The sequence below is a fragment of the Pogona vitticeps genome, chromosome 1 (genome assembly GCF_051106095.1).
Source record: "Pogona vitticeps strain Pit_001003342236 chromosome 1, PviZW2.1, whole genome shotgun sequence".
Taxonomy (NCBI): domain Eukaryota; kingdom Metazoa; phylum Chordata; class Lepidosauria; order Squamata; family Agamidae; genus Pogona; species Pogona vitticeps.
Genome location: NC_135783.1, coordinates 68,331,447 through 68,357,017, shown reverse-complemented (window position 1 = coordinate 68,357,017; position 25,571 = coordinate 68,331,447). Strand labels below are relative to the sequence as shown.

Genomic DNA, 25,571 nt, shown 5'->3' with positions numbered 1-25,571 from the left:
TGGCAAAGCATGAAAATTATGGGGCTAAAACCCCTCTAACTATGAAGCAGACAAAGTTCAGGGACCTACAGAGCAGAATTAGCTTTAAGTCTCCCCAAAGTAGGCTCCCCAAATTAGACTTTTTGGTTTGTCCTCCTCAACTGGCACTTACTGTCTCAGTAACTCACTCAGAAACACTGATAAGGGTAAGAATAAAAAGGCTTCATTTGCTCACAGTTCTGAATAGATCAAAAATAGCATATAGTAGAAAAATAAAAGACTGGTTACATAAACAGAGCTTAACTGATTGACTAGTTTCATACCAGCTACATATACAAACTCTAACTGACCAGACTGACTGACTGAAAAAGAGTGGGAAAAGTATTCTTAAGTAGAGGCGCATGACTCTCTTCAAAATCTGAGGCAGGGAGGGAAAAACTGACAGCTGCTGGATTAACTGACATTCCCCCCAACCCAGAAAGGCCCCTTCCAATCAAAACCTCTTAGAGGCAGCATTCAAAGGTTGCAATAATTCCAGGAAGCATGACTACTGATGATGCTTTCGAGGGAACCTGTATGTAATAGCCCAAAAAGTAACTTTTCCAAGATCTAGAAATGAAGGCCTTATGGCTTTTTCCTTCCTTTAATCTTTTATTTTTACAAGATTAAATTTGAGAGGATTGACCTCTACAGAAAAGGGAAATCCACTGGAGTCTAAGATGTGCGATAAATACAGTCTGCTAAAACACATGCATACAAGCACAGCAGCTAAGGAGTCTCAATGCAGTCACCAGGAGAGCAGCACTATGAAGAGGCCTTCTGTTCAACAAGCAAGAGCATGCATGTCCAATTCACTAAACAACTTCTATACCTTTCAAGACTTCTTGTGAAACAAATATTTATCTTTGCTGGTTTGTCAAAAGAATATTGCTGGGGGTTTTTAGCCAACCCTTGCTATTTTTCACAGAATGTGGTATTCCTGCCCTCCCATTATAAATTCTGGGACATAGCATAATACATGTTTTGCCCCCAAAGCATAAGTACCATACAGTATTTTTCCGTGTATAAGACAATAATTGTGTCTAAAATGTTTAGATTAAAATTCTAGGGTCGTCTTATACATGGAAGAAAGGAGGGAGAGGGATCAAAGCACTTTGATAATTCCCGCTTTCCCTCTCCACTTTCTTGTGAAGAAAGAAATTTTGGGTTAGAAAAGTGGGGGTCTTATACATGGAAAAATACAGTACATTGTTCATGTGGTTGTGTTTCTTGAGCTACGTTTCACTTAATAATCATATTGCTCATAATCATGTTCATTCTGGCTCATGGTGATCCTTTTCATGGTTTTCCAGGTAAACAATACTCAGAATTAGTACCATTCTTTTCTTCTGGGGGCATATGCTGGGACTGTGCAGCTTCCCTAAGGCCACACAGATGGGCTCTACTCATAGGAGGCACAATGGGGAACTAAACTCCCAACTAATTCTGTAACTAGTTACCTAAACCACCGAGCTATTCAGCCAACTACATGTCCTTTAGGATAGTTAAATATCTTAATTGTGATGTCATAAAGAAGGAATTGCAGGGGCTGGGGAAACAGCACATTATTTCTTAAATCTCAATAAAAGCAAAGGCTGTTTCTGGACAACATCCTTTTTATACAAATACATTTCTTTTAATTTTTTTTCATAGATTTGCCCAAGTCCCCTGCAAACAGGTCCATTTCCACCAAGATGGAAAGACTACTTCATGGTGCGCAACAGGATTTGTAAAATGCAAACAACATAATTTCTCATTACATTTATAGGAAGAATAACCTGACCGGGTGCCCTGAACCCTGTGCCTTCACTGTAAAAATGACTTTCAGAGTTCCATGTACATGTTTCCAATTTTACTCTGTTCATTCAGGGTCTACTATTTAGAAACTTATATTACCTAGTATCAGAAGGGTCCATTATTGGTGATGGCAGCCTCCCATGTTTTTATTCTCTCCCCCCCCCCCCCGAGACAGAACTAAGAAGGATTATATGGTAATTAAATCAGTGGCAGCTGCATATGCTTGCTCTGGGCATTTCTTTAGATCAGTGGTTCTTAACCTTTGTTACTCAGATGCTTTTGAACTGCAGCTCCCAGAAACCCCAGTCAGCACAGTTGGTGGTGAAGGCTTCTGGGAGTTGCAGTCCAAAACCCCTGAGTAACCCAAGGTTAAGAACCAGTGCTTTAGATTACTGAGCAGCAGTCATCCTATCCTCTGCCCTCCTCCCCCGAATATGTTAATAAGAGGAGGGTGCTAACAGGATGGCACCACCTAAAGACCTAAAAGCTGGCTCTAACAAAAATTATACTTGGTTGCTTCAAGGGGAGATTTCTTATCTAGAGAGCATCACTAAATAGCAGGGTAAGAGAAATTCAACCTTGATCATCTTAACTCCTCATTTTACCACAACTATTAGGTACATTTCAGCTGTTTATTTTTTTCCGTGCACATTTCTATACTAAGACCATTAAGGAAGAGATCCACTGACACACATGGCTAACATTTTGATAGAAAAAAAAAAGAAGTATCAGCAGGCCTTGGCAGCAAGTCTAAAGGATCTACTTTTAGAATCAAAGCTTAAACTTTGCAAATGGTACATATTTTAAAGCAGAATCTTTTTATTTTACAATAATTACACATTTGTTATCAACATGGAACAAACAGATGCTTTAGAGCAAAGAGATGTGTCCCACTACATATGTAGCACATACGTAGGTCCACTTGACTAAATACTGGATTGGTTATTTTATGTGCAGAACCGAGGAGCTGTCCAGCTTGTCCCAATCACACCTCTGAATTCTTCTTCAGCCCAATCAGGCCCACTGTCGGCACTCTTCTGAAATTGAAGGGGCTAGAAATAATAAACTAAAAGAAATCTAACTTTTTTATTCTTTTCGATGGGGGTAAGATTATAGGGAAGGGAATTTAGGATTAGGGGGTAAGTATGGATAGGGAAAGGGTAAAATTCCAGAGAGTGAAATAGTACATTTACATCAACTTGCACAATTATTCTAGAAAGAAAGAAAGAAAGAAAGAAAGAAAGAAAGAAAGAAAGAAAGAAAGAAAGAAAGAAAGAAAGAAAGAAAGAAAGAAAGAAAGAAAGAAAGAAAGAAAGAAAGAAAGAAAGAAAGAAAGAAAGAAAGAAAGAAAGAAAGGCAAAATTTCGAGTACTGTACAGTACTGTATTACTATAGTTACTAATCTATCTGCTCCCTAACTGGTTCAAGAAATAAACTAAAATTAATGACAGTGCCTCCTGGCTCTGATCAGTATCAACCAGTATCCACTAAACAGCATAGTGTTATTTACATTTTTAAGGAAATGCTTGATGTGGATTCATATGTTATCTCATTGTCCACCTACGATATATACAGTAGAAAGCTGACATTTCCAGTCAGATAAAAAAATAGCTTCTCTGTTCACACCTCTATAGGAGGCAGGCTTGATGGTTTATGAATCCTGAATCTTAGTTCAACCATTCAGCATCATTGCTATTTTGTTGCTGTTGTTTAGTCGTTAAGCCGTGTCTGACTCTTCATGACCTCACGGACTAGAGCATGCCAGGCCCTCCTGTCTTCCACTGCCTCCTGGAGTTGGGTCAAATTCATGTTGGTAGCTTTGATGACACTGTCCAACAATCTTGTCCTCTGTCATCCCCTTCTCCTCTTGCCTTCACACTTTCCCAACATCAGGGTCTTTTCCAGGAAGTCTTCTCTTCTCATGAGATGGCCAAAGTATTGGAGTCTCAGCTTCAGGATCTGTCCTTCCAGTGAGCACTCAGGGTTGATTTCCGTCAAAATGGATAGGTTTGTTCTTCTTGCAGTCCAGGGGACTCTCAAGAGTCTCATTCAGCACCACAATTCAAAAGCATCAATTCTTCGGCGGTCAGCTTTCTTTATGGTCCAGCTCTCACTTCCATACATCGCTACTGGAAAAACCATAGCTTATACTATGCAGACTTTTGTTGGCAAGGTGATGTCTCTGTTTTTTAAGCTGCTGTCTAGGTTTGTCAATGCTTTCCTCCCAAGAAGCGTCTTTTAATTTCGTGGCTGCTGTCCCCATCTGCAGTGATCATGGAGCCCAAGAAATTAAAGTCTGTCACTGCCTCCATATCTTCCCCTTTTATTTGCCAGGAGGTGATGGATCTGGTGGCCATGATCTTAGGTTTTTTTATGTTGAATGCCTAATGCTTCAACACATTATGCTTTTAAAAGTGGCTCTCCTAAACATGTAGCTAAATGCAGAGGTGTCCAGCAACTTATAATAAAGCAAGAGCAGCAACAATCCAAAGCAACAGAATACTAACAGCTTCAACATCCTCCTCTACATGCATTAACTACAAATGTCTCTCGCCCTACTCTCATTTCTGGAAGATTGTTTCTATGTAGGATAGCAAAAACAGCAGCATTGCAAAGTCTGATGAAATAAGGATATGAATGGACATGTACTGGCCAATGTTTTATTTTTCTCTAAGGGTTTCTGTAAAATGTCCTCTGGGTCTGAAGTGGAGAGCAATCTATGAAAGCTCATATTGGAATAAATGTATTAGTTTTAAATGTACCATAAGACTTTAGGGGTTTGTTTTTGCTTTTACAATACATCAGACAATAACAAAATGTACTCACAAGAAATAAAAAGAACATTATTTTCATTTACATATTGTTGTTTACTAGATTTAAAAAAAACATCCCCAAAAATGCCTAAACACAGGCCCATACAGTAATCAAAAAGAGCAACACTGCCACTATTATTTCATTTCACAGACCACCAAACTTTGCATAACATTTCCCAGTGGCTTCAGTGTGAATTTCAAAACAGCTTGAGTAGGGCTTGGAAAATTTTAGAGTGTCTCACCAGTCAGTCAAAAATTTCACCAGTCAGCATGACTGGACTATAACCTTGCAATTTATGTTAACAAATTTAAACTAGGCACTTGTTCACTTTCATTTCTACGTAGCAATGCGTACAAACTCAAAATAAATTGTATTATGTACATGGGAATCACTGATTTATACCCTCAGACTTGGGTTGCTTTATTACCTGTGTGCCTGTGGGGTCATGAAGCTTGTATTTTGAATGCCTTTCTCTTGAATATCTCCAGCAAAAATAAAACTGAAAGCAAAAGTGCCTGGCCTCTTAAGGAGCCATGGTTCCCTCCCACCCCAGGATGTGTCCTCGTTCGGTTGAAATTGGGAGCAGGGAATCTCCATATCCTCCACCATGGGACTAGTCTACATTGTCCTGCAGAGCTATCTCTCTAAGTGCTGCTCAAACTCTCTTCTTGGGAGAAGAGGGTAGTTTTCTTTTTGCAATGGGAGGGGGAAGGGGAGGACTACAGGCTTAAAAAGAGAGAGAGAGAGAGAGAGAGAGAGAGAGAGAGAGAGAGAGAGGCTCGTGGAGCAGCATTTTTCACTTGTCACAGATGACTGGACGAGTGCATTTTTCAAGCCCTGAGCTTGAGGGACAAGGCTGAACTCTGAAGTCCCCCACAGGCCAATGGCCAAAACACTTGACAAGAATTTCCCACTGTGGAGTAACTGTGAAACAGTGTCCATAAAACCCATCTTAGAGAGGAGTCCCAGAAGGATACCATGGTCGACGGTATCAAGTGCTACTGAGAAGTCTTGTGAAAGCAACAGAGACAGACATACTCCCTCTGTTTAGTTCCTAGGATAGACCACCCACCAAGGCAACTTCAGTTGTCCCTATTCCAACAGCAGATCTGAAGCCTAACTTTACATGGAATCCAGATAATCCACCTCACCAAGAAACTCCCAGAGCTGAGAAAGCACCACACACTCTAGTACCTTGTCCAAAAATGGAATGGTGGCCACTGGCTTTAATCTAATACAGCTTCTCATGACATGCAGACCTGAAACCCACTGTAAGATAAGAAAAACAGAATCAAGGAGAGGTGGCAGAAAAATGAAGAGAGGCAAAAATGTGATGGCTGAAAGAGAGAAGTTGGTGGGAGAAAGAGAGAAAATGGTGTGTATCCTGTCGACTGTGAGCTGCCACCAGTGGTATATTGGTGGCCATATACCACTGGTGGTATTTGAGTATCACAGATTTGAGTATACTGTATGTGGATCCTTGATAGAAAAAAAAATCCCTCTTCCACAGCTTACAAACCAGTTGTTAATATTAAGCATTGCAATTAATTCATTAACAAATCTGACAGGATTGCAACAATGTCTTGTTTTAATTAATTAATAATTAAATGTTGATAACATTGTTGCCCACTCTGCTGAAGACCTGCAACAACTCATGAATCGTTTTAGCAAGGCCTGCCAAGACTTTGGTCTAACAATCAGCCTGAAGAAAACACAAGTCATGGGCCAGGGCGTGGACTCACCATCTCCACGCAAGAATTGGAGGTTGTTAATGACTTTGTTTACCTTGGCTCAACGATCTCTGATGCTCTCTGCCTAGATGTTGAGCTGGATAAACGCACTGGTAAAGTAGCTACCATGTTCTCTAGACTCACAAAGACAGTATGGCTTAATAAGAAGCTGACGGCATATACCAAGATCCAGGTCTATAGAGCCTGTGTCCTGAGCACACTCCTGTACTGCAGTGAGTCCTGGACCCTTTGTGCGTGGTAGGAGAGGAAGCTGAACACGTTCCATATGCAATGTCTCTGACACAGTTTTGGTATCCCCTGGCAGGACAAAGTTCCAGATAGAGTAGTCCTAGAATGAGCTGGAAATTTTAGCATGTACACATTACTCAAACAGCGATGTCTACATTGGCTTGGGCATGTCGTGAGAATGGCTGATGGTCAGATTCCAAAAGATCTCCTGTATGGAGAATTAGTGCGGGGAAATCACCCAGAGGTAGAACACAGCTGCAATACAAGGATATCTGCAAGTGGGATCTGAAGGCCTTAGGAATGGACCTCAACAGATGGGAAACCTTGACATCTGAGCATTCAGCCTAGAGGCAGGCGGTGCATCATGGCCTCTCCCAATTTGAAGAGACCCTTGTCCAGCAGGCCAAGGCAAAGAGGCAGTAAAGAAACCAGCAAAATCAGGGAGCTGGACAGGGGACAGATTGTATTTGTCTCCATTGTGTGGAAGGGATTGTCACTCGAATTGGCCTTCTCAGCAACAGCTTCTCAGCTGTTCCCAGTCCTCCATACAGAGCACGTTACCATAGTCTCTCGAGACTGAAGGATGCCTAAAAAAACTAAATGCTGATAACGTTATGTTGGGTGGTGATAACAGTTTCTTTAATTCATTGTAGGCCTTTTCTTGTTTCAAATATTTTTTGAAGTTAGCAATTCAGCATTTTAATGAACTATTAACAGAGGAATTAATGAAGTAGTTTTACACAATGTCATTAAAACTTTAACACTAAAAAACTATTTTTTTCTCTAACAAATGCTAGCAGTAACTCTAGTTCAAACATATTGTAGTTCCACAACTTTCCATCTCTCACTCCAGCACAAGAAGGAAGGAGTAGGCCATCATTTTTTCTGCATTATGTTGGAACTTGTCCATAATTTTAAAAAAATATCAACAATTTCTAATAAAGCTTCAAAAAACTATAAACAATTCCTAATCAAGCTTCAAAAAGATAAGGACCTTTTTCATCAAGAGTTCCTGAGGAACCCTAGGGTCTTATTTTTAAGATAAAATTGATTTGAGGAAATTAATAATGCATCAGATTACTGACTGTAGAGATGCATTCCTTGCATGAAAAGTTTTGATCACATGATTGCCACTTCAATCATTTCTATTAGACTGCATAACATTTTAGGAAGGATATTTTATTAAAACGGACAGAGGCCCAGGCAAAAATGATTAAATGAAGAACCTCTGTACTATTCCCAATCTCTATATATTCCATTCAGCTCCCTAGTTCTAGCAGTGTAAAGGTTTAAAAAAAATAAAATTTGGATCAATGTAGGTTTTCTGAACTCTATAACACAAGAACATTATTGGATTGTTTTATTATCACATTTTCTCTAAGCGCACGGGCTTGATAGCTCAGTGGTTTAGGTATCTGGCTGTAGAACCAGAGGCTGGGAGTTCAAGTTCCCACTCCACCTCTTGTGAGTACATCCAGCCAGTGTGTCCATGGGCAAGCTGCACAATCCCAGGACACCCTCAGAAAAAGAGAATGGTAAACTACTTCTGAATAATCCCTATGTGGAAAACCCTGAAATAGGTTGCCATAAATCAGAATTGACTCGATGGCATATGATTATTATTATTTATTCTCTATGTGTACATTCAGATGGGCATTTGCTCTGCTGTAGAGATGGGTTAATTCACTTTCCAGGAATCACACAACATAATTCCTGGGACAAACCAAATCATCCCAGAGTGTTCCTACCTTCACCTTTCTGGCCCTGGGTAGGATTGCTCTGGTTTGGACTGTTTCCAGCACATGTGATCACTGGGAACATACCAAAAACAAGACTTCTGGTTATCAAGGCTCCTTCTGGTTGGCATTTCTGATATTGTGAAGGGGCTTACTAAGGACGTCACTTCAGGGTATCAGCAAATTGAACACTTCTTCAGCTCCTTGGTGAAGAGGCAGGGGCAGTGATATTTTTTTTCTTTAAAAAAAGAGATTGTAATGGACAATCACTGAAGTGCTGCTTCAGTTACATACACAAAAACATTTTCTTTGACTCATCTTAAAGGGTCAGCCAGGAAACGTCTGGCAGCTGAATCCACTGCTGTGTATTTAGCTACCGTCAGTTTCTCAACAATATGCAACTTCTCTCCTTCTTAAACATAGCTGTCTGTAACTGTTCAGTTACTTACCGTATGTCACTGCATGGTTAAAATGATTATCATGTAGTCCTAGTGTTAGCTTATGCTGCATAAGCATTAAAGCAAAATAGGCAGGAAGAGTATGTGTATTTGTACCATAGGCCCAGTAGCTTTTCCCTAAATGTTTATAAAGTTCTGTAAGACTCTTATGGTGGGATACCCTTTCTGTCAAGAGGCAGTACCAGGATGCTTCTTCAGATTAGAATATGCAAACTTAAGACATGTTGTTAGTTCAAGTGGAAGCAGGTGTTTGAAATAATCAACAAAATATCATCTTAAGAGAACATTTTACTGAAAACATGTATATTTGGAATAGAGGAGATATAGTGTCTATAAGGAGTAAATATGGCTAATGGAAAATGAAAAATGTGTAGAAGTGAAGTGAAGCCTGAGAAAATCAATCTACGAGTAAAGAAGGGAAGTAACAGACAGGACAAAGAATGAACACTGTAGGAAACCTTAACTAGCTGTCCTTCCTCCACTTTTCTGTCATGTATTAGGATTAATGCCATGCCATCATCAAGTCAGCTTAAAGCTCAAAATAGTTCTCTCAAGGGCACTTGATAAACAACATTTAAGTCAGGTGTTATTATGCAGAACAGTGAAATGACTGCATAATTAACCTTGTATAAGCACCAGTTCTATGAACAATTGTTGAGGTTCTACCATGTCTGCTGAAAACTCTTATGAGCATAGATGAAATTATTTTGCCTATACATTACATGCACAGTATGTATGTACGTACGTACGTACGTACGTACAGTGGTGCCTCGCTTAGCGATTACTTCGTTAAACGACGAATCCGCTTTACGTTGAGGTTTTTGCAATCACAATAGCCATCGCAAAACGATGTTTAGATAGGGAAAATTCACTTCAGGAACTGATTTTTCTCTAGACGATGATTCTAAAACAGCTGATCGGCGGCTCTAAAATGGCCATCTGCTGTGCAAAATCACTCCCCGCTGTGCCTTAGGACGGATTCCTCTCTTTACAGGCACCGGAAAATGGCCGCCCTATGGAGGATCTTCGCAAAACGAGCAGGTATTTAGCCCATTGGAACGCATTGAACGGTTTTCAATGCATTTCAGTGGGTTTTTTAAATTCGCTTGACGACGATTTCACTTAACAGCGATTTCAACGGAACGGATTATCATCGTCAAGTGAGGCACCATGTATGTATGTATGTATGTATGTATGTATGTATGTATGTATGTATGTATGTATGTATGTATGTATGTATGTATGTATGTATGTATGTATGTATGTATGTATGTATGTATGTACAGTGGTGCCTCGCATAGCGAGGTTAATCCGTTCCGGATTAACCTTCGCTATGCTGAAGCATCGTTGAACGGGGCAGGGATTTCAATTGGAACGCATTAAATATGGTTTAATGCGTTCCAAATGAGCCAAATACTCACCGTTCAACGAAGCTTTCTAATGGCCGGCAGCCATTTTCGCGCCCTCGCCTCGCTTAACGAGGGCGCGAAAATGCTGCGCACGGCCATTTTAGGCCATTTCCCGGCTTCCGGCGGCCATTTTGGCCGCCAAACAGCTGATCGGCGGGGGTCGTTTTGCGAAGATCGGTAAGCAAAACGCTTACCGGTCTTCGCAAAGCGAATTTTTCCCTATAGGAAAAACGTTGTGCGATCGCATTAGCGATCCGAAAAAACGGATCGCTATGCGATTTAATCGTTATACGGTGCGCTCGTTAAGCGAGGCACCACTGTATGTATGTATGTATGTATGTATGTATGTATGTATGTATGTATGTATGTATGTATGTATGTATGTATGTATGTATGTATGTATGTATGTATGTATGTATGTATGTATGTATACCACCAGATTATACTATGCACTACTCAGGGCAGTTTTTACATTAAAAAATACAGACAATATAAATTAATATAAAATCATAGAATAATTAAGCTGGAAGTGGTCTATAAAGCCATCAGGTCCAACCCCCTGCTCAATGTAGAAATTGAAATAAAAGCAGCTCTAACAAATGATTGTCTAGTTTTTTCTTAAATGCCTCCAGCATTGGAGCACTCATCGCCTCCCAAGGTAATTGGTTCCGTTGCTGTACTCCTCTAACAGTTAAGGCGTTTTTCCTGATATTCAGCCTAAATCTGGCTTCCTGTAATTTGATGGGATGATTTCAAACAAATCCTTCCCCTCCTCTTTATGACAATCTCTCAAGTGTTTGAAAAAACGCTATCCTATCTCCTCTGGTCTTTTCTTTCTCAAGGTTAAACCAGTTCTTTCAGTCTTTCCTCACAGGACTTGGCTTACAGTCTCCTGATCGTCCTTGTAGCCCTCCTCTGATCTTGCTCCGATTTGTTGACATCCTTCTTAAATTGTTTTAGGGCCTAAACAGTGCTGAATAGAGGGAAACTAGTAACTCATGGGGAATTTGGAGACTATACATTTTTTAATGCAGATTAAAATAGCATTGGCTTTTGTGCAGCAAAATCGCATTGTCGGTTCATATTCACCTTGTGATCTACAACAATTCCAAGATCTTTCTCACTTGTAGTATTACTGAACCAACTATCCCCCATATTGTAACTGTGTATTTGGGTCTTTTTCCTAGGTGAAGAATTTTGCACTTATCTCTATTAAATTTCATTCTGTTTTTTTCAGCTGAGTGCTCCAGCCTAGCAAGATGTTTTTGAATTTTGTTGCTATCTTCCAAGGAATTAGCTATTCCACCCAATTTTGTGTCATTTACAAATTCAGTAAGCTTTCCCTGCCCCATCATCAAAGTCATTAATAAAAATGTTGAAGAACACCAGGTCCAGGACTGAACCTTGTGGTATCCCACTTGTTATATCCTCCCAGTTTAAAAAGGAGTCATTGATTAGCACTGAGTACGATTCTGTAACTAACTGTGTATCCACCTGATATTTGTTCTATCCAGAACACACCTAGTTAACTTGCTAATCATGGGGCACCTTGTCAAAGACTTTGCTGAAGTCAAGATTAGACATGGGGACAAATTAAAAAAGGAGTGTGATATTTCTAAAAAATCACAGATTCATTAAATATTTATCCTTCATTTTTGTCAGTTCCAGAGACCTCGACGAATACAAAGGAATGAGTATTTCCCCATTTGTGCTCGTCCCTCATAGGAAGATAGGGAGGGCTAGCCGTCCGGCGGCGCCATCATCTACTGTCACCCACTGCCGCTATCATCCATCACCGCCTGCTGCAGCCATCATCTTTGCAAAGGGCAGCCTGGATTCCTTAAGGCAGTCTATGACTGTGGAGGCCATTGCAGCAAGCGGTGCTGGATGGTGACTGCGGAGGCCACCGTGGCACAGGCCTCCGTGGATGGTGGTGGCAGCAGCGGCGCAGACTGCGGCAGCCAAGGTAGGGAGTAACAGGGGTAGTGGGAAGGGGACAGCGTGGCAGGATGTGGGGGTGGAGGGGTCACATCATTTTTTAAAACCCCTCCCCCCACAAACCGACAAATCAGTTTGTGTTTCATTGGGTCATGGGGGAGGAGCTTCTGCTTCCTCAACTTTGATGGATCACAAAGCAGGATGACTCGCCAAAATGGCAATTTATCCCCATCTCTAGTCAAGATATATTATGTCCACAGCATTCTCACCGTCTATCAAGGAAGTGACCTGAGGTAAGATTAGTCTAGCAGGATTTGATCTTGACAAATCCATACTGGCTTTTAGTTCTTATTGCATTATTTTCATTATTTTCATTATTTTAAAGCAGAGTGATTGCTTTATAATATGCATTTTCTTTCTTTCTTTCTCACACAATTATTTACTGAATGAATTGTGATGTGCCTGATTTAGTCCTGTAACTCAAGACTTTTAGTCTTCTTCCCACCTCCCTATTACACACACACGCACACACACACACACACACGCACACACAGCATCTATTTCTCTCTATCCCTTCCTTATGCATCTTCCTGCTTTCCTCATTTCTCCTCCCCACATGAGGAGAAGATCAGAAATATCAATGGTTGTCTTCAGGTTTTGGTTTTAACCCAGGAAGGCTCTATTACTATGTTAGGTTGAGGAATATGGAATGTGTGACCTTCTGGATGTTGCCATAGCACAGCTCCCTTGTAGCTAACAGAGTCAATGCTACTGATATAACCAACAAACAGAAATATGTAACTCAAAGGATTCCTCTAGCAATACACTAAAGCTCAGATGTTTCACACAAAAAAATGTGACATGGTGGTTTCAGCAGGCATTCTATCCTCCCTAGCTGGATTTGGGCCTTAACGATCAAAGCTGAGAGAGAGAGAGAGTGGAGGGTAAATTGCAGGCAAGTTCTATCTGAGACACTGAACAGTACAGTATCATTCATTATCACATGGCACACCTTTCATGGCACTAGTGTTAGCTTCCAATTTTAACTACAACAGAAATAAAAGAGCCCATATATTTTATAACAGTGTAGAACACGTCAGATGCTTGCTCCAGAAGGAAATATAAAATTTTCATCAACCGTTTCTTGTTACTTTAAGGGAGACTGAATGAATTTTACCATTCTTCTGTTATGCAAACCACATGACAAAGGAACAGCTCTACACATAACATATAGTTATGCCTAGCCATTTTCTTCAGCATAGACAGCTCTAGATGGACACAGGAAAGAAACGTGCACCAAAGAATTATCTAATCTGTCTGTTTTGTTTGTTTTACATTGACCCTAGAATGGATCTGAGAGTACAAAAGAAATATCCTATCTGTTCATCCCTTCTAATATGACAATATTGAGGAATTATTATTTTTCCAGGAAATAAATTTGAATTTTATTATCCTATTAATGACTGCATATACGTATGTACCTTAGGTCTGTCAATTCTCATATATAATCTGTAATTTCTTGAAGCGTTTCAGCTTCCTTCCACAAAGGTCAGAAAGAACTGATAATATGATAACTACATTAAAGCTGAACATCTTCCTGAGACTGTCTTTTTAGCAATTACTTTAAAAGCAGGTACATTACCAAAGAAATTAATTAGATAGTGCTACTGGGGAAGATATAATCCAGAATTGAAAGTCTTTCCAAAATATGCATATATAAAGTTGCCACAGAATACCACTTAGAACATCTCTTCACAGATCTTAAAAGCAATGCAGTTGTGATATTTCAAGTTCAGTTTAACAGATGTAATGTAAGTGACATTTTGAGGTCAGAAAGATGGCAAGGACAGAGACAGGCAGACAGACATGTTTGCAGGACCTTTTTAAAAAAAAATAAGGAAAGCCCGTTAAATGTTATCCTCAACAGAATGCCTATGATGGCAATGTAATGAGTATTTGGTGATTTTAATTTTTATAATTTTGCCTCAGTGGGGAATATTTCTGAGATCCCTGCCCCCCCCAGGGGAACTGGAGCATTTCTGGGAGCAGCAGCAAGAAGAAATGCTGAGCACTAGGAATTTTATTGTCCTTCTCACCAATGTGTTGGGACCAGTTGAAACTGAACAGCAGAAGAGGCTGAAATTGACAAGCACAACGAAGAGATACAACTGTCTGGTGAAGGATAACACTTCAGGCACAAGCAGCGCACAACTGTCAGACTTAATCTTGAATAGGAACCCAACTAAAAGGGCAAAAATGTTTCTGCTTTAAAGCCCAGAAAGCAGGGCAGGCGGGAACATAATTATAAATTCAAAATGCTATGTGATGTAATGGGATAATTCACCATAACAACAAACTGACTCCCACAAGGCAAGAAGAGACAGGAAAAAAATACTCATGATTGCTACCTGCATAGGTTTGCCCTGAAAAATGAAGCTTATCACAGACTTCATTTTTGCCACAAATTATCTCCCTCCACAGCTACTATCAAAATTGCAACTAAATTCAGAAGGACAGAGAACTTTGAGAGAGGTGCTAACCAGATTAAAAAATACATACTGGCACTGGTACATTATACCACTGTGTATATAGATCTGCCATGTTACAACCCCTGTATAGTTCTCAATCTGTATATTTCCCAACCTTTCGCGTATGTTCCAACGCTCTCCAAGGACTTTATAATCATGCTTTGATTTCATAGGGTCTTCTATCAATAGACAATAAGAGTAACTGCAGCAAATTCTGATAATTCTCTAGATATATTTTATTATTAATATAGTTATCAATATAAATTGGGAAGCATCACAAAGGCAAAATCTAAGAATTCTATGTGCCAAGGAGAGCACCTTTTAATATAGCAGCTCAAATATCTCCATCCAATATACCCAAGAAAACAGCACCGAAATGAGATGTCAGAGGACATCACTATTGCAGTGAAGTCACATAAACAGTAAAGCACAGACATTACAAACCATTATCAGATTCCTTCCCACTACAGACAAACAGAAAGCTAACAATTTCAAAATACTCTGTATAGAAAATCTTATCAAAGCCTATATTAAATTGCAGTGTCATTGGAAAAAATTCTCATACTGACAGCCCTATATTAGGATTACTGTACTGTAAACTGAATGTGATTTGGCAGCACATAACAGCAGGAACATAAACAGAGGAATGACTGCCTATACTTTTTGAGCCATGTTACAGAAATTGTAACATATATGTTATCTGTGCTGTCTTTTTGCCAAATATTTAGTAGTATTTAAATTAGAAGAGGGCCTTCATCCAGCATGGTGCAATGAAGGGCAGCCATGCAGGTACACATGGCAGATGATAGTTGCCTATCTTAGTTTCTGAAGGTTTTGCACAGAAAACAACACTGTTTTATTTGTAAATACTCCTCTCCTTACTGCTCCTTTATTCAGAATCACACCCTTCTGAAGTCACTTTTCATTTTTAAAAAATACCCCTTTCCCCCGAAAATAAGACTTAACCTGAAAATAAGCCCTAGTATGATTTTTCAGGATGCTTGTAATATAAGCCCTAACCCCAGAATAAGCCCCAGTTAAGTGAAACCCCGCCCCCCCAACCAGAAGATGACATGACTGTATTTGAATAAATGTAGATTGTTGTACATGAAAAAAAAAATAAAACATCCCCTGGAAATAAGCCCTAATACGTTTTTGGAGCAAAAATTAATATAAGACCCTGTCTTATTTTTGGGAAAACATGATAGGCTATAGGCAGAAATACAATGAAGCATGTACATCAGGAAAAATGCAAAGCAAAATACATGCAGAGTGAGAGAAAAAAAGGTCCCATAATCCAGGGGGCCCCAACCCCTAGTCTGCGGCCTGGTGCCAGTCTGTGGCCTTGGCTGGACTGGGCCGTGGAGACAGATCTCCCGCCTCCCCCCCCGCATGCACTCCCACATGCACACCCACACGCATGGCCCGCCCACCTTCCCTAACCATCCGTGCATGAGCACACCCCGCTCATCTGCGCATGCGCGCCCCACCCACCTGCAAGCCGGCCCCGCCCACGCACAGAAACCCCCCAACTGATCCGTGGTTCGGAAAAGGTTGGGGACCATTGTTATAATCTCATACAGAACGTGGATGGGATAAAGACAGTGCTGGGATTCTCAGAAATGCTATGAAAACAAAACTGAAATATTTCTTCATCTAATCCTTACAGATTCTTGGCTGGAATTTCAAATGGTCATTTTAACTAATTTAGTAATACTTCTAACATATCAAAAAGAGTACTGCTTCGAGAAGGGGGGTTAATATCCTTTGTGGTTGAGGAGAAGAGTTTACAGAGAACAGTAGGGGAACAAGAGCTATTTGCAAATGGAAAGAAAAAGACAAACAAACCAGCAAGCTTTAGAGATGGTCTGAATTTGAACTTGCAAGCAGGATTTAGAGAGCATGAAGCAGGGAACCAGAACAGAAGAGAATGTGGCAGGTCAACACAGTAATTTACACAAAAGATGCACAGATTTCTGAACAAAAGAATTATACTCAGTTAGATAACCAACCCCACAATATTTCTGTCAGTTTCAATTCTCTCTTTATATAAACATCACTATTCTGTCAACACTGTGAAAGGAGCAGACATTTCCTTGGCTGCAGGGGGTGGGGGGTAGCACTCTGCTCATTACCCTCAGGATTTTTACTTTTACCCCATTTGAGGTAAATTACCCCTGTTCCCTGACCACTGCTCTAGGCAGGCACGTGTATAAAAACTAAAGTTTATGATGATGGTAGTGGTGGCCGTTGTTGGTTTTGCTGTTATTTTTGTCTGCCCCATGTGCACAAATGGTTCTCTTACTGCTCACCCCAAGTTCCACATAATCTAATAGTATGTTAAATAACAATAACCACCCCAAGGTTCAAATAGAAACTAATGTATGAGATATGATAAATGAGGGACTGTTGCAGTTTACAATAGGGCTGGAAGGTGCCAATAATTCTGTCTGTATATACAGAATTACTGGCACATTCCAACTCTGGTGATAAACTGTCATTTACAATTCAGGTTTAAATAACCCTATTCTGTTTTTTACTGGGGGGAAAAATTCGGACTGCTTGACAACTACGAACAAATAACTTTTCCATTACCATCTGAACTATTACAGTTCTATTTTTTAATTTTCTGATTTTCTGAAGTTGTTCTTTTCATAGCTTTTAATATTTAGACACCCAGGCAACATAACCTTTCATTCTTCACTTCTATCTTAATTTATTCCATTTTATTTAAAGTATTTAACCCGCCTTTCGCCTTAAAAAGAACCCAAGGTAGCTAACAACAATTGAAAGACAGAATTTAAGCCCTTACACTTCAAATCAAGTAGTTACACAATTTTCTGGAGGCCAATTCACAACATACTACTCTAAATAAAGAAATTACAAGTCAGAACTTGTATAGCGTAACTCTATCCAGAGGCCTGGTAAAGTGTACTAATATACACAAGAACACTTATTAGCAATGTCTTTATTTATTTATAAAGAAACGGGGGAGCCAAGACAGCATAAAAGGCAACAACACACCAGGCATTTGTTCAACACCAAGTAGGCATTGTTATTCTTTGGCTTCCTTTGAAAAGCAAAGGCAGCTGCTTGCGATCAAAGCAGCATATGGAGAAGAAAAGTCTCTCCTCTGCAGACAGCCTGTTAAACAGCTGTTTCTCAGACCTCCGCTCCTACCTGTCTGTAGAGGAGGGCAGTTTCAACTAGAACTTTGAGTTCATGTTTTGAAGAGGGAGAAAAAAGGACTTCTATGATAATGCAGGTGATCACAGAGTGGCAACTTCTGTTACCAACCGTCCAGTTCATGGCTGGTTTAAATATGATGTTGGCAGTCTTTTGCAGAAAGTTAAGAGACTGATAGGCAGTCATATGAAATGTATTCCCTCTGCCACCAGGCCTCCACAGGGCTTTACACCACCTTTGTTGTTTCCAAGCATAAATCCCAAGGGAGTCCACTGATAATGACATGACAATCCCTTGTTTTATTTCATTACAGTGAGCACAGAAAGCGTGACCTGCTAGAAATTCAAAAGTGTTGAATATGCATATATTTCATAAGCCTTCCACTAGCTAAGTTGGCATGCAGTCCACATTCTAGACTACAGAACACTGAGTGTAAATTCTCTCTACAGTAATTTATTTCCAAAGCTTTTCTTGTGCTATTTATTTATTTATTTATTTATTTATTTATGTATTTATTGGACTTATATACCGCCCCATAGCGCTACAAGCACTCTCCGGGCGGTTTACAATTTTAATTATATAGGCTACACATTGCCCCCCCCCCCCCCAGCAAGCTGGGTACTCATTTTACCGACCTCGGAAGGATGGAAGGCTGAGTCAACCTTGAGCCGGCTACCTGGGATTTGAACCCCAGGTCGTGAGCACAGGTTTTTTTAGCTGCAGTACAGCGTTTTAACCACTGCGCCACGAGGCTATTGAGAATTCAGGATAATTTCAAAACTTTGTAAACAAATATCAGGTGGTGACTATGTTATAATCTCAAGGTGGCCACCCAAAGATCTAAGACTTCTGACCAGACATATTTAAAAATACAGAAGAACAAGAACTATTGCCTGTTTTTGTGCAGCCCATTTCTGAGAAAGTCTATAAAGCACTGGCTTAAAAAAAATTTAAGGGTTGTAATTCCTCCCACTTGAAGGAGACGTTTGGGAACTGTGAAGTTTTGGCCAGAAGTGACAGGGTCTCCAAATGTGGTGGTGATGAGGAGCCTGCATTCAATGGGAAATTAAGGGCAATATGCTGCAAATTGTTTCCTTTCAAATTAATAGTAGAGACTGTGATGTAATCAGCAGCAATATACAGAGGCAGCCCCCTGGTTCCCTTGTCAAACAGAGGAGTGCAGACCACCTCTATGGCAGTTGCCACTACATACAATTTCAATTGCCACCTGTAAGATCTGACAGTGATGAAGTGTTTCTGCAGTGGTTAACTGTTTTCCAAAAATCTTCCCACTATTTTGGCTGAGCTGAACATATTCCAATGCCACCTTTAAACATAGTGGCTGAAATCCTACTGTGCAGTTATGCAGATAGCATGATTTCAAAGAGAATTGCCATAAGTTAAGAAACTGTCATAGATATGATCTGCATACTGACTTGCACAACCCAGCATACAACAAATAAAGCCTTCAGATATTTCTTAATTATGGCAATTTCCATATAAAAGTCACATTGTTTACCTACCTATGCAACAAGATTTCAGTTGTTCCATGGCTAGGTTTGTAGCATTAAACTTCATTATTGCAACTAGAGATGGGGGCATTTGTATACAAATAACCCTATGCAGCTGGAGTTAATGATGGTCCACCCCCTTGGGCTGGACCGTCCACTCACGCGTCCGGTGGCAGCCTCGCTCATTCTTCCAATCACTCCCAGAGCCCTGCTCTCTTTCTGTTCAGCTAGTGACTCAGTAGCCGTGCAGAGACTCGTCCTCCCTCCCCTTGCCTGGAGTGGCTAGCCAAGCAGGAAGAGAGCAGCGCTCCAGGAGTGACTGGAAGGATGAGCGATGCTGTCGCTGGACATGTGAGTGGACAGTCCAGCTCCATGGGGTGGACTCCCGTTAACTCCAGCTGCGCAGGGATATTCACATTCATATACGAATACTCACAACTCTAATTACAACCTGGCCACTAGAGGGCACCAGGGACCATGCTATGTATTCTTCATGAACAAGTATTCATAACAGTCTCTGGTTCCCTCTATTGGCCGGTTTTAGTAATACGTGTGAAAATAGTATTTTCTGGTTTTTTTCTTTTAATATTTTTAATATTTTCAGACTGTGGATGTGAATCAGTGGATACTGATCCCATGGATAAAGGGGGGGGGTTCTGTATATAATTCTTAAACATGCAGGTATTGTATTAAGAATCTGCAACAACAAAGTTCCTAACCCCTTACAAGCTATCTTGTTTGTTTTAAAGCCCATTGTGATAAACTAATGGGGGTGGCAAAGAATGTTGAGTGACACAATGGAGTCCTTGCTTTTGTGAGGCTACTATACAAATCTCTGGATACTCCTGGAACTGTGTGTGTGTGCATGCCTGCAGAGGCAGACCCACCTCCCTTGACAGAAGATATACCGGTAAATCTTTGACTGGAGTGGGGCAGATGCTGGCTGGATGCCTGGGGCTGTGGATATGTTGAGCCCTGTGAGTACCTGGGAGGCCTAGCAGTTCTGTGGTTGGGGCCTGAAATGGCTTCTTGTTTCTTGGCAGCATTTTATGGTTGTGTTCTGGATACATGCCTTTTCTTCAGAGGTGGCAAGACAGCTGCTGCAGAATGAAAACTTTTGACTGTAAAAAATTCACAAGGACAGAAGCATTCTTGATTTCTCTTTCACCCACTTGGAGCTTAAAATCATACCCTACATGTATTTGTGCAGATATATTCTTTCAAATCCAGTTATTTTGAAGTGACAAAGGAAGCTTGATGTAAATCAAGTTAAGACAACCTACTTTAAACATGACTTTCATCCACCCTGTAATTAATTTTGAAAAGATTTATATTATAATCTCTTTTTTTAAAAGAAATCAGAATGTGATGCCTACTAGTAAATGTTGTGTGTTCTTGTGAGTACCGGATTAGGATAAAAATCCATCCCATTGAAACAATCTCTTTTCATTTGTATTTTTGTATAAATACAAATATCTAGACAAGAAGTAACCTTCCATATTATTGCTTGCAAGGGTACCAACAACAAAATAAGTCAATGCAACTAAAAAGACTGGATTGCATACAGCATGCTACTGCTACTATTATATTCCATCAAGTTGCTTACTAAATATAGCAGCCCTATTAATTAGTGATTCCCCCAAAAGATCTTATCATTGATTGCTCTGCTTAAACACAAAACTCTAACTTACTTTATTGAGTTAATCTACCTCATAAGCAGTCTTCGTCTCTTCCTGCTGCCTTAAATTCTTCCTAACATCACTGTCTTTTCCAGTGAATCTTGTTTTCTCATTACGCACTGAAGTACAACAGCCTCAGTTCAATTGTGTTTCTTCTAGCAAAGAGAAACATACTACTACGTTGACAACATTCCTTCACTTTACTTCAAACTGACCTGGTATGGGCTGAGGATAGATTATTTAATAGTAATATCCCTTTAATGATTGTCTTTATTATTCTTTATTGTAAGGTAAAGGCAAAGGTTCCCCTTGACATTTTTAGTCCAGTCGTGTCCGACTCTAGGGGGCGGTGCTCATCCCGTTTTCAAGCCGTAGAGCCAGCGCTTGTCCGAAGACAGTTTCCGTTGTCACGTATCCAGCATGACTAGGGAACGCCGGTTTACCTTCCCACCGAGATGGTACCTATTTATCTACTCGCATTTACATGCTTTCGAACTGCTAGGTTGGTGAGGAGCTGGGACAAAGCGACGGGAGCTCACTCCGTCGCGTGGATTCGATCTTACGATTGCTGGCCTTCTGACCCTGCAACACAGGCTTCTGCGGTTTAGCCTGCAGCGCCACCACATCCACATTCTTTATTGTAAGGGCACCATAAATACAACACAGTTCTAATCAAGTGTGGCAGATTCAGTTGTGTCTTAAGATCCAACCTACTTACCCTCAATCCCATAAGTTAGGAAAAAAACTAAATGTTTTATTTTTCTTAATACACTCGCATCAGAAACATTCTCAAGTACAACTCAACGAAAAATACCCCATTATATTAACCTACTGTTTTGATTTACAATCCTGCAGTTTCACAAAACAAAAATGCCCTTCCTGTTTACCATAACTGCCCCCATAGGAAAACCACCTTAGCACTGCAGATGAAAAAAACTAAACATGAAGGTATTTTTCTATTCTCTCTAGAAATTTAGATGACATGTTATTTCATCATAAACATACTGATACTGAAGTTCAGAGAGGTTCACAGCATGTATCAACTAAATTCATGGCATGCCACAGTTATAGAAGATGAGGGGAGGTAATACTGCCTTTTCTATTAAGCCAGTGTTTTATACCATCATTATTATCATGGTTTGACTGAGGAGAAACATTACTATTTTTATTGGAATTGATATCAGATACAGAACATTCTAGACAAGTATATTTAGGCATTGTGGTTTATGTTGAATAGTGTGGGGCAAGCATCGATCCCTTCATCATTTGCCCACTCTAAATTTTGAGCCAAATTGACTGCATCCCTGCATATATACATATAGTTTGTGGCATATGAAAAATAGTAAGTTAAAAATGGGACTCAGTACACCTAAACATTTATTAGGCCAGAGATTAAGCAAACCTTAACTTTATCTCTTAATTTTGTCCATAATATATCCAAACTGTGCCACCAGTGAAAAGATGTACTGAAACTAAGCTACCTCAGCAGTAATTTGATAGAAAAAAAGGACAGAAATGCCTTCCAGTTCACTTTACTCATAAAAAAAGGATAAATATACGTGCATGTTAAGTATATGTACAAGAGAAAGAGAGAGAGAGAAGCAAAGAAAAGGACATATATCTACTATTATTTGCACTTTAACTTTTCTACCACCATATCACTCTGGATACACTGATCTCTGAAGATAAGCAGGAACAGACCTGATTAGTTGTTAGATGAGATATAATAATAGGAATCTGCAGGTGGGGCTGGGAAAGAATCCTACCTGCAACTTGGATTGCTGAGTTGACAATATTGAGCTAAATGGACCAGTGGTATAAAGCAGTTTCTTATACTCTAGACAAAAACAGCTGCAGGTAGCCATGCTGGTCCAACTGGAAAAACAATGAAAAAGCAGCAGCTGTGCAATTTTTCTGTGCTCTATGATGTTTTATTGGGTCCTGATAAACATGTAATATACTGACCTGTGTTATCAGGTAATAGTTTCACTCTCATTTGTAGAGATAACTCATCACCATTTTGATCACCACAGTAAGAATGATAAATCTCATGGAGGCATTTCTAAATGGCTTTTGGTCTGTTCGTCGCTTTACTGTACATGTTGGGTGGGGGGAGACTGAAAGTGCAACTGACTTAGTGATTCATGCTCTCCCTTTCTTCAAAAAAGTACAATCTGCTTATTAGAATGCCAAAGTATATTACTCTTTGACCTCTGAGCCCGTAGGCATTTCTTCTCTTAGGGAAGGAAACTATAACTTTGACCAAAAAAGAACCAGAAATGAAAAGGACAGGAAGCAGAGTTCTATCCATGTTCAGAAAAAGCTAAAACTACCAGAGGGTGATAGGGATTATGGACTAAATACAATTGTTATTCCCAACTAGAGCGACCAACTGAATCGGTGGGGTGCACACAAGTGGTGACTTATCAATGTCCAATTGATTCACTGGGTCTACTCAAAGTTGAATTGAGCCATATGACTATATCTATTTAATCATGGCTATAAGGTATTTATAGTAGTCTACAGTAGTCTAAAAGAACCCTTTCCACTTTCCTGTGTTTAACAATGGGTATTTACCATGGAGCCAGTAAGCATTGATGTATATCCTAAGAAAAACTATCAGTTCCCCGGGGTAACAATTAAAATTACTTGAACCTGAGTTTCATATTCTATAAAGAGCAAGCATAACACAGAATGCTGTGCCTTCTCTTCCAGGACACAATCAGTACTGGTGGATTCAGGGTTTTCCATAGGACCCTGCTTACTACTGATCTTACAGAGTTCATTAAGCTTCCAGAAATCCTCAGATTTTCCCGCAATAGCATTTGAAGATTTCTCCTACATGCCAGAACCCTCTACTAGCATGCCTTCCCTGTTCAAGGTTCAAGTGTAATTCCCTTTTTGGACATTCTTTTGGATATGCTGATACCAAAGCCCTGTATCTTACAGGAAACTTTTCAGTGAGTAAATGAAAAAATGTCTTATACTTTTTTTTTCTTATTCTGTCAAAATATTTCAGCCCAACACACATTTGGCAAAAAAAAAAAAAAAACACAGAATGCTTTACAATTTAAAAAGCTGAGCACCCCCCACCTCCCTTGCAAATCTTTACAAACAGAGAAATAAAGTTACTAAAAACATCTTACGGCTTGAAATGCAGTAAGCCAACTTGCAGTTGAGCTTCCTGAAAAGCTGCTTGTTGAATGGCCAGAGAAAGAGCGTGAAGAGCTGAATGAAGTTGATTATTAGTCCCGACACTATAAATATGTAACTGATAAGAAGGTGGCAAATAAACTGAGACTTCAGAAATCCAGCGATGTCCATGGCTTAAGGTGGCAATGTAAGGCCTTCAGAAAATGGAGTGCAATCCAGGAAGTCAGAACAGTAACTGTAAAAAGATGATAAGACAGCATTACCATCAGAAAATACCTATTTGTAGTAGTGTGCTTCTTTTAGTGTGATGAAAGGTTTTATAATGTATACTATTTTGTCTTGTTTTATTACTTGTGTAAGCCGCCCCGAGTAGACTTTGTCTAGAGGAGCGGGGTATAAATTCAATAAAAGTAAAAGTAAAGTAAAATATGAAGCCATCTCTTTTCTACCAGAGATCAGGAAAATATTTGCCTTCTCAGGAAAAAAAAGTTTACAGGTGAATTTGCTTTCTACATCCATTTAAATCCTACAGAATTATAAATTAACACCAAAATCCTGTTGGATCATTGAAAGGTAGCTTCACAGGAACTTCATCACACATCTCAGCATGCAATGGACAGCCAGCAAACCAAAAAAACTGCTCAAACAATGCCCTTCCATGTACAGCAGGATGCAATAAGATTTTGGCTACTGTGAGATATTCTCTCCATCCCTGAACAAGCTGAAGTAGTCCACATAGTGTAACATAAACACACAACAATTCTTAACACAGAATAACACAAACACAATGCATGTTAACACTCAAGTAAGAGAAGACAGAAAACATGACAAAAATGGAAATCTATAGAGTAGAAAATAGCAAAAAACTGTAGGACCACCCCCCATCCACAGGATCACTGTCCACAGACTCACTCATCCACTGCCTGAAAATATTGAATAAAATACTCCAGAAATACATATTTCCATGTACTGTATTTCCATGGTGTATTTACCAGAACTGGCCACTAGAGAAAGCCCAAGACCATGCTAAGTACAGTGTTCATTATTTCAGCATTTTTTCAGCATCTGCAGGGAGGGGCTTGGAACTGATCCCCTGTGGATACCATAATCACTCTGTACAGCTACTTCTAAAAAAATTTCATTCTTCTGTGAAGGTAAAAGTTTCAGCTTTAAAACCTGACTACAGTATTTGCACAATTTAACATGTTATTGATACCTTGTAATGGTTACAGACCATGTAAGAGGTTATCAAGTTTATGGCTAGCCAACCAGGAGATCAGATAATCAGCCACAAGGTGCAGAAGATTTATATACCTGGTTTGTGGGCCTGACATTGTGGTGAACCAATCAGATTAGTTCTGGGTC

General features: G+C 39.8%; 1 protein-coding gene across 9 annotated transcripts in view; it reads right to left on the bottom strand.

Moving 5' to 3' along the window:
• The window catches only part of AGPAT4 (1-acylglycerol-3-phosphate O-acyltransferase 4), a 98,587-nt gene that overhangs the window by 56,795 nt on the left and 16,221 nt on the right, over positions 1-25,571 (bottom strand). For 7 of the 9 annotated variants that reach the window (XR_013540529.1, XR_012085283.2, XR_013540531.1 and 4 more), the window contains one exon: positions 24,200-24,441. Coding sequence is in view for 5 of the 9 variants with exons in the window: in XM_078383209.1 (XP_078239335.1) it covers positions 24,200-24,377 (178 nt within the window). In the remaining 4 variants the exon portion in view is untranslated. The other 2 variants (XM_020808954.3, XM_078383210.1) reach the window with 2 other exon arrangements.